Raw genomic sequence first — 10,211 nt, 5'->3', positions numbered from 1 at the left:
TTTTCCACCCAAAATGTCTTTATACCCGAAATTGATTTTTTTTTTTTTTTTTACAACATTCTAATAAATAAGAGGTCAAGGTTCTGTAAATATTCTAGCTTCATTTTTGAAGAAATATAAATAGATAGAAGATCACAATAATTGTACAATGCGCAGCAACTGAGGTCAGGGAAGAAGATATTACAGATACAAACATGAACAGCTAAAAACATCATCACCCACAACTTCCTAATGACTGATTACACTCTTCATCCATTCCCCCTTCTCTTCCCCTGCTGCTGCAATATTTTTTTCTTGCCGGTCGTGGTAAACCATACATACCCGCCACCCGTAGCATAAAAGAATACCTGAAATCAGGTTCTGCTTCACAATACGATTTTCAACCTCCTAGGATAATTTCTGATCATCCATAGTTCTAAGAACTTTTGAAATTTTTCTGTTGTCGGACTCACCCTGCTCATGCGGACCGAACCTGGTTCGGCTTCTTTTTTTCAGTCGGCTGTCACAGAGATATTTTTGTAGGATGACTAATTATTCAACCATGATGAGGTGGGGGCCTGAAATTGGATGATGCATACAAACAAGACTTATCAGGTGCTAGTGGAGTTTGCAGGAATGGATTCCATCGATCAAATACGATCCTTCCTCCCCTCCCAATCCGTCCACGAAAACAATATTTCTGTGTAGATGAACCACCATTCTCCAGTGAAGGAATTGGTGGTGGGACGATCCCTGCACTGCCCAACTTATCCGGATCTAGCGGTCTTGTAAACAACAACACTGGCTCATGTGGATCCTGAATTATAAATTAAACAAAAAATTGCAAACTTTTCATCACAAAGTTTGAAATTTGGGAGATATCTAACTATAATAGACCAGAATAGTGGAGAAAAAAGAACACTGAGATGATATCTGGTACGAAACCAAAACGACAACTTTGCTTATGGCTTATGAGAAAAATGCAAGTAGAAAAACAACTTGCACCTGTAGGGAATATACACATACCCTCTTTTGAAGCCATCTCTGACGAAGAGGTGGCCGTCTGTTGTTGTGACTTTCTGGGACCACCATTAGCTTTGGATCCATGAAAGTTAGATTTTGTGCTTTCGCTGATCGAGGACGAGGTTGATAATTTGTAGGATCATCTGAATCGAAGAAATCCTCCTCAGATCCAAATTTAGATGGGTAGCCACGCATAAATGCCAGACCATCTTCAATGAGCTGAGTCTCATTCTGACATAAATTGAAACTTGTCAGCCAACCATTGCCAAGATTTACATACAACTACATGACTTCCAAAATACGAAATTTCCATATTAGACACAGAAAGAATTACTAAAAACCCCTATCAAGAACTCTGTATACGATAATATGAATCAAAGTGGAAAGTATTACTAAAAACCCCTATCAAGAACTCTGAATATGATAATATGAATCAAAGTGGAAAGAATTAATCATCCATCTCTATGTTTTTAAGCCTCTCTCTATGTACACCAGGAGTTGTGGATAAGTTTGATATTGCTCCTTGCTATACAAACTTCATACAACGAAATCCACAAATACACTCATACAGTCATACTAGTATAGTGAAATAAATAAAACCTAACAAAAGTAATGGGAACAAAAAGAAGATTACATGGTGGATGAAATCCATACCTTGTATTTGGTTTGGATCCTTTGAAGGCTGATTTCACTCTCCATAACCTCTCGCTTCTTTTCCTCCCTCTGCAAAAATATAATTTATCAGACTAGAATTTGGTTTCCACACAATCTTAATGACCCAATATATGAGCAGGAACTTAGAGATAATATGATTCCTAGGAAAATAAATTACCTTTATCAACGCATCTAATACCGTTTTGGCTTGGTCCAGGTTGCGTCTCACCTGAATATAACAAAATGGAAAAATTCATCTTCAAGGAAAACGTGGACCGATAGATTTGTTTATTATTTTATATTGATACTAGACACATAAAATGCTACAAAGAATGAAAAAAAGAAGAATAAATCACGATTTAAGAATCATTTTATATTTGTCATTTGCTTTAGCAGCTTTGAACTTCACAATTTCACATGGTGTGGACTGCCGGCTATCTAATAAGCCATGCCGCCTAGCATATACATATATGTATGTTTTACTAGGAAAAATAAATCTGACAAATTTTTATAAATATGAAAACAGTTGACAATACAATTTAACAACATTGGTCATGGACAGCAATTTTATTGAGATCCCATGTTAGAAGAGTTTCCTAACATAAATAGGCTCCACTACATTGACATCCTAGTCAAAGAGGGTCTCGAAAATCTGAATTAAGTCAAAACTAATTGCAAGGTTCATACAGCAAGCACTTCTACACTGCAATGATTAAAGAACATAATATTTTTTGGGCTCTGAGTGTAGGTAAATTACTTATCAAAATCAAAATACAGGATAAGCAAAATGAAGATTTTGCATAAGGGCTTTTGTCCTAGACATTCTCCGTAGTATTTAATGACTGCCAAGAAAGTGTTTGAAGGAGTAGTACGGTAGAAGGGAGCAAACTAGTAAAATATTAGGTGGTACGCAAAAAGGAGAAATGAAAAGCTTCTATTCAGGAAAATGCCAAATTAATCAAATAGCAGGGAAGAAAAAGCAAAACATGTGAAAATGACATAGCCGATTAGGAATGGATGAACTCCAGTGCCACAGATTACAAGGAGAGTTTAAGTTACTAAACTATGGGTTGAAACAAAGAGATGAGAATAAACAATACCTTGACTCTAAGCTTGTGAAGTTATTTATTTATCTAAGATATAATCGTACGCACTAACAGAATTGTTCCCATAAAATTGTTATTGCGTTGCTGGCAAAGTTGCAAGTAGTCAAAATTGACCGTAGTGTCTTACCTGGCGAAGCTTTTCAAATGACTGAACATTGTTCTCCCGCCTTTGCATCTAAAATAAAAAAGAAGGGAAAGAATTATATGATCTTTGACTAATTTGCTTTTCTTGTATTTGACATAAAAAAAATTCAATAATTGATCAACTATAAACACGAAGAGGAAAGAAACCAACAAAGACCAGTAACACTAAATACTTACTCTTCTTGTGTGCAACCGGTGGGCTTTCTCCCGTGGCCTAAATACATTGTAGGGATTGGTATCATTAACTGGTGGAGGGGGCTGCGTAGCAAAAGGAAGTGACATTTAAGTTAGCAGGCATGTCTTTTTCATATAAAATCAAGATTTTCAAATAACTGAAATAAACAGAACAAACATAAATTAAGCAGCCGACAAACTTATTTCCGTATTTAACAAACAACAACTAGCTCTATACTTCTTTCCTAACTCCAAAAGAGTTATACTGCAATAACCACTACATAGATATAAATAGGTAACTATAACTGCACATCGAGATGGACTTGGGAGATACTACAATCTCATACCAAATTCAAGTTACGAGTGAAAGATGAAGATCCAAATTGAATTCTGGGAGTCTCAAGTTCTCCTCCAGTTCTCCAGAACTACCATAACCTCAAATAAAATCTAAGACTACAACCTCACAGGAGCAGAATAAGTCTGAATGCACAGGGAAACAGGTCTCAGATCTCTGTTCTAAATTTCTGGTGTAGAAACATCCACGGATAACTAGAAATTAGTCTAAGCTGTCTATAAAACTGATTCCCTTAAATGAACGATATTCTGGACTCCTGTACCTCTAGATTCATGTCAAATTAAACACAATAGCAGATTTTGTATTACCAACCACATGAATTCAGCAGAAAAAGAAACTAGAATACCATGAAGCTCTGTTATGGGCACAGAACATTATATTTGCTATCTGTAAGATGCTGAATATGTTTAAACTTTAAAATGCAAGAGGTATAATATCTACTGGAAACAGACCCATAATCTACCCATTCTCGAAGAGGAGAAACCCAAAATTAAGGATCCTGAACTAAGGAATGAGTTGTCTGTGTATTGCATATAGTAATCAATTATGGGTTCTTTAATATAGGTGCCCCACTTATATCACATAGCAAATGAAAGGTCTTTGACCTTCACAGGGATTCAGTGTTTGTTGGTAAACAGGATCCACTTTTCGAAACACACAAAGGTCCTGAGCTCTAACTAGACAATACAGCGATAATGCAATGTATTTTCTTAATCAATTGGAGGCAACCATTTTGATAGTTTAATAGACATTTATACCATAACAGCCGTCTTACATTAATAAAATGCTATATTATGTGAATTATCGATATATTGTATGTAATACAAAAATTCATTTATCCATGTATTCCACCTCTATAGTATCCTATTATAATAGAAACCGATAAACTCCCAGCAAAATACTGCTACCCCACTTCAAATAATTGCTTCATAACCCAAGGAATTGTATATTTAATGTAGTTGAAAGAAATAATGTAGAGGGCTGTGGCTACTGTCATTTCCTTCTATTGGTGATGCGCTATATATATATAGAACAAGAATAAACACAATAACAGTAGAAAACAAGATGCCATATCTACTATGAGCCAGAGATAGTTCCCAGCATAAACAAATAATGGAAGTATGGAACTCACCTGCAACCGACGAAGAATAGGCTTCTGCCACCTATCACGCTGATACAGAAAGATGAAAGCATGCGTAAGAATTGAAAAATAAAGATTGCAATGAATTCCTTTACAAACCTAAATCACATTACCGAAGGGGGAACAGAAAATGTTTCAATTTTCCAAATAAAGTTTTATAACAAATTCATGAACAATTGGACAGGCATATAACAGCAACACCAGATATTTTCCCCAAATATAAGAAAAGATAGAACAAAGTTGTTTAGCGAATACCTTTGATTTCCAGTAGCTATATACAGACTGGCAAACAGCATATCTAATAGATTGGGATTGGAGGAGCTGTGACACAAGGAAATGTAACCATCAGACTAAATATAATTATTGATGCAGAGACTCAAAGCTTAAGAATAATCTAACCCCACCCCACGCCACCACCAAAATTAAAGAGATGTTGCGCATCTATGAGAAAATCATTATCATATTGATCAACTGCGGAAAGCAGTCCTAAATTTCCCATGCAGAACCACTTAAGGAATATGTGACTAGTATAGTAGTATTAATTCTCTCAAAAGATCTTTCTAAACTATCAAATTTACTAAATAAAACAATCTCCAATTTAAAGTTAAGACAGTTGTAGCGGTTAATAATCCTCTTTTGATGGTTCCCAGTTTTCAATCTAAATCAATCAGAGATAAACATGGAAATAACGTATACCTATGGAATTTATACAACTCTCCAGAAAAAAAAGTATAAACAGAAACTACTTAAAAGCGATAAAGAACTTAATAAAATAGAATATTCCAAAGAGGATATCCAAATCTCACTGAATGGGTGTGCCCCAGTTTTTGGAACCTGCGGTCAGCACACACCGAGGAGGAAAACGTCATTGTTTCGGCAGTTGTTAGTTGTCCTAAGAGTAATTGGTTTAGTTGTAACTGTTGGTTGATTCTACACGTAAAGGGCCAACATATGCAGGTTAACTCAACGGATTTAGTTTTCCATAGGATCTCTATTCTACTACCACGTGGTCATTCGTTTGTCATTGGAACGCATGAATGGGATAAGTTTTGGAGCCATTGATTGGACTCAGTCTCAACATGGTGAATATCTTATGGTGAATATAATAAAGAAGCTTGGTCATGAGCTGCTGGGTTGGTTTCTCGGTCTCAGGGATCAATGTTAGTCATCCCAAGGCTCGATAACATAGGCTTGGGTGCCTGCAGTGCTCGAGCGGACTTGGTTGGGGCTGAATGACTAATCCCAAGGGACTACGGAACTCCCAACATTGGGTTACCTTTGGTTTAAGCAGCAGGCTTGGACTTCAAAATATAATACAGGGGTCATATTGGTGTTTTCATGGTGGACTTAACTTGGCTTTCCCTTCAGGCACTCGGTTTCTCCTGTTATTGTCTTTGATAATCCACTAGTTCCAATGATATCTCTGGTCGGCTCATCTATTGTGTCTACAATGTGCTCCTGGACTCATCATCGTCAGGACTTAGGTTTTGATGAGGGTCCTCATTAATCACTGCAGGAAGTCGTTAATCATGTCAATTTGCTTCTTCATCTTATAACTCCGCCATATGTCCCTTCAGATTACTAACGTCACTTATGAGATCTGATGGCTCTGACCTAATTTCTTGGACATAGAGATAGTTCTTAGCAGAACCTTTGTCTTGCTATATATAATCATCTGGTTTAAGTAGAGCCGGATCTGGTTCAACCGGAGCAGAGCTCCATTTTCGTTTTTTGCCTATATGAGCCAGGTTACTTGATTGAATCTTCAACCTATGATTCTTTTCATATATACACATATAAGAAGAAGGGAAAGTTACTAGTTGATCCAATCCTATCCCACTTCTTATAACAGAAGAAGCTTCAACAGTTACTTGAATAAGAACAAATAATTTTTGGGGAGAATTTCTCTAAACTCTCCAGTTTATGAAACAAAAATACATTCAATTCAAAGGCAGACCAATTTTGGGGCTTTAGGGCTATATAAGGGAGAAAAATAACCTCTTGTCGGATTTTTATTTGATATTACAGATCAAATGGAAATAGTGGGATTTAAATGAATTTTCAGGAAGCAACTGAAAATAGAAAGTAACTAAAGCAATAAAATTTTAAATAAATACTATAAGAACTGCCAAAGATTGGGGACTTTTAAATAGGGTCATGGCCATTGGACCCACATCCAGAACTCATTTGATCAATACATATAAAGTTTTCCATAATTATCTATGCAAATATGAATGGACGAGTAATTCACATTGCTCCTGAGTACTTAGAGACTCTAGCTACTAGTCCCCAGCTAGACTAACAACATATAAGTAAGAAAAACTTTGAAAAATAACATAGTGATGCCAACATACAGGAATCTCCTAGGCATTCACAATATAATGGAAACTTATCAACCGTTTGTACATTATAGTTTAAACAAATAGTAGTAGGGGAGAAAGAAGAAAGCAGATTTAAGAAAAATAACCAAAATAAGAAGTCAGCAACTTGTATAAAAAACAGGCCAATTGTTTCAACATCATGAAGTCAAAGTTCACCTCAATGGCAGTATCTTGCTGTAGAAGAGGAGGAATTGGTGAGCCTAGAGGTGTAATGACTCCTGCTCTTTCTCGAGTCTTGTGATCCAAGACCTCTAATTTGAAAAGAAGGCTCTCAAACCTGCATCGACATGCATATGTTGATTATTAGAAATATAATAACATGAAAGATACTGTTAGAGACAGTCAAAACTGTACTGAATTTTTTTAGTAGGTTATCTGTTGGACGAGTTTGGGAGCTGCATTTTACATTCTAAGCTGACTTTCATCATTTCATGTATCATTATTCAACACTAAGATTCAAGACTGCTACTTCATGAAATAAGTTAAGCAAACATGAAATAGAACACAAATGATTTTACTTTTCAGCTGTAAGAATCTTCCTTTCGTTGTTGAACTCTTGAAGCCAATCCTCATCCTCGTTGTCCAGGTCGTACTCAACAAACTCTCCGATCTCAGCTCTGACTGAAATTATAAAGCAAAACCCAATAGTTTAAGCTATGTTATGTTGTTACATAAACTGCAGTTTTGAGGTTCTAATGAAGTATTGCAAAAACGAGTTATGTAACAAACCTCCCCTTCCACGTAAATAAGATGTTGGTTGAGCAAAGGTTGCAGAATAATCTCTTTCATATGTATCCACATCAACAAACTGCGGAATAGGTATTTCAGAAGCATTTTTCTTAGGTGGGGGTTGACGAACCTGCAGACCAAATCAGTTAAGGACTTAAGGTAAGAGAACCAAAAAAGATCAGATAAAAAGAACTACAATATCAATATCTGAAGTCATACCTAACCTCTGAATTTTAAACAAATTGACAAGACAAGTTACCTCATTCTCAACTTCTGCACTAAGATTTAAAATCTGCAAGTTACGAGTTGAAGTAGTAGTCTCGTCATCTTCAAATTCCTTAACAGACTTTACAATTTGAAGCTTCTTATGAATGTCGAGAGGACGAGGCCTGAATGACAGCCTACTCATGTCCGCTCATTGCCCAGTGAATCAAAACGTTTCACAGCAGTCATACCATGCCATTGCCGTTCTCCAATGATAAACACCAATAACAATTCAAACAGAAAGGTACCAAATTTCCCCAAAAAACCCAATAATCAATTTCCAACGAATTTAACTCCCACCTCTTAAATTCAGAACATAACTCGAAAGAGCGTTACAAAATGCAAACTCAAGTTCCCTATTCCACAATTAGATCAATAGGTATAACAATTCCCAAACTAATGACAACAATCTACCTGCAAAAACAGAGCAGAGTAGACAATTCAGCTCCCACCTCAGTAGAAACTAAGTAAATTCAGATGAACAAAAAGCAACAAAGCGACTGAAATAGAATTAGAGAATTGGGTAAAGAATTTAGAACACTAGACATACCAATTAGGTTTCAAAGGAATAAAACCCAAATGCAAAAGGTGACCTAACCCTAGTTTGATCGAGAAAACAAATTTCAACCCTTACCTAGTGATGCCCTAGTTCGAAATACAACCGGGAAACAATCAAATTACACAACCCAGACATAGTAGTAACTGATACGAAAGTATATAGAAAAGAAAACTCACAACGACTAAAAACTGATTTTCCCTCTCTAGGTTACGTGGTTTAGTTAACAAACCCGCCTTTTTTTTCAAATTGAACACCAAAAAACTTCCGAAACAAGAGGGAATCAATAAACGCAGCTAGAATGAAGATAAACACAAGTTCAATTGAGGCTAACAAATCGAATTAGAGAGAGAGAGAAGAAGAACGAGTTGGAACGTTTCGAAACGGTATCGGAATCGGACGATTTAGGGTTTGAAATCGTTAGCTTTGAAACAGGGAAACAAATGGGAGAAAGTAGAAGTCTAGAAGAGGTGAAATGAAGATGTGTAAGAAAGAAAATTAGGGTTTATAGATGCAAATTTTAAGATAGAGAAAGAATTAGGTTTTCGTTTGAAGGTTCGATAAGGGAGAGAATGAAGAAATCAAAACAACTTATTCTTTCTCTCTCTCTAGGTTTCTCTCTCTATCTTCTTCTCATACAGTAGCTTCTATACACCGTATACGGCTAACCTCTACTATGTAAAAAAAACGTACAAAATACGTATACTTCAATTATTGAGATTTGAGATCTACGGTGTTTAGTCAAACATACGATTTTCCAAATCTCAGATCTAGATTTTTTGTTACATTTTTGCAACGTGTCGAAACATGAAGCTATAAACACGTGAGACATGTGAGGTTGGTAAACAATCAAAGTCGTATAAAGATCGTATTTTATACTGTCGTTGTTTGGAAAACCGCGTCTATAACGACGAGGGGGATTGTTTGTTCTTGTAAGATTTCGTTATTAACGGATATTTAAGTGAGGGAAATAATACTGATTTTAGAGAGAGAGAGAGAGAGAGAGAGAGAGAGATTGGGGACCAGTTTCCCATAAAGTAAGAAATCTATGAAAAGCAAATTACCAAAGGTTTATTCCCTTTTGGCCCCTTCGTGTAGAAAAGTATCCCTCTATATCCCTCACTCTGTATGTTGGCCAAAAAAGGTCCTTAGTAACTTACGGATGACATGCGACGCTGTATCCAAAAGAAAATACATTTTTTTCCTTACCAGTCAGTCGGTCTGTTGGCCGACTGCAATCACCTCTCTTCTCTTTATTCCCTTTTTGTACACTATTTTTCCTATCTACTGGTCTCTCTCTACAGTGAAAAGAGAGATCAGCAGAGAGAGAGTGAGTGAGGGAGACTGAAGAAAGAAAAGAGTCTAAAAAGAGAGTGAGAAACAGAGAGGTGACAGGGATGGTGACTAGCTAGTTGGTTGGTTGGTTGGGGTGGAAAAGTGAGAAGAAGAAAAAATTTCTTCAAATAAAAGTTTGTTCGCGGTTGGTTGTTTGTCGGTGGACACATCTATTGTGAACAAAAAGTAAGAGATATTAAGATGAAAAGTAAGGTAAGAAAAAGTAAAGAAACAATCAGCTGTTAAGGTTTACTAATGAAAGATGGAGAAGGGGCCAAAATAGAAGTTGGTTATCTTTAGGGAAGCATTTTGGTGAGCCGGTCATCTTTAGGGGTCACTATGGAATTAATATTTAATGGTTACTTCATTT

The 10,211-nt window shown here is 36.2% G+C and overlaps 1 protein-coding gene across 3 annotated transcripts; it reads right to left on the bottom strand.

The window, feature by feature from the left end:
* On the bottom strand, nucleotides 1-9,530 carry LOC147549276 (uncharacterized). 3 transcript variants are annotated; one of them, XM_086672326.1, is made up of 14 exons: nucleotides 8,686-9,530; nucleotides 7,946-8,364; nucleotides 7,687-7,816; nucleotides 7,476-7,578; nucleotides 7,114-7,234; nucleotides 4,832-4,897; nucleotides 4,568-4,606; nucleotides 3,084-3,164; nucleotides 2,890-2,937; nucleotides 1,835-1,885; nucleotides 1,657-1,725; nucleotides 1,006-1,233; nucleotides 137-796; nucleotides 1-83 (listed from the first exon to the last, which is right to left on the bottom strand). In XM_086672326.1, exons 2-13 carry the CDS (start codon nucleotides 8,093-8,095, stop codon nucleotides 536-538), a joined length of 1,347 nt encoding a protein of 448 aa, XP_086528452.1. In that variant the 5' UTR covers nucleotides 8,096-8,364; nucleotides 8,686-9,530; the 3' UTR covers nucleotides 1-83; nucleotides 137-535. The 3 variants fall into 3 exon arrangements, with proteins under 3 accessions (XP_086528452.1, XP_086528453.1, XP_086528454.1); XM_086672327.1 differs by having other exon boundaries at nucleotides 8,585-9,278; XM_086672328.1 differs by having other exon boundaries at nucleotides 8,501-9,184.
* Between the last annotated feature and the right edge of the window lie 681 nt (nucleotides 9,531-10,211).

The sequence above is a fragment of the Eschscholzia californica genome, unplaced genomic scaffold (assembly GCF_041429995.1).
Source record: "Eschscholzia californica isolate CP2 unplaced genomic scaffold, dmEscCali1.0.p SCAF_3, whole genome shotgun sequence".
NCBI lineage: Eukaryota > Viridiplantae > Streptophyta > Magnoliopsida > Ranunculales > Papaveraceae > Eschscholzia > Eschscholzia californica.
This window is presented reverse-complemented; position numbering and strand designations above follow the sequence as displayed.

Coding starts and splice junctions, on each gene's coding strand:
- LOC147549276 (XM_086672326.1), bottom strand. CDS start 8,095: ATGAGTAGGCTGTCATTCAGGCCTCGTCCTCTCGACATTCATAAGAAG. Junction 4,607..4,831: donor ATAGCTACTGGAAATCAAAG/GTATTCGCTAAA, acceptor TTTCTGTATCAG/CGTGATAGGTGGCAGAAGCC. Junction 1,234..1,656: donor GGATCCAAACCAAATACAAG/GTATGGATTTCA, acceptor AATTTATGTCAG/AATGAGACTCAGCTCATTGA.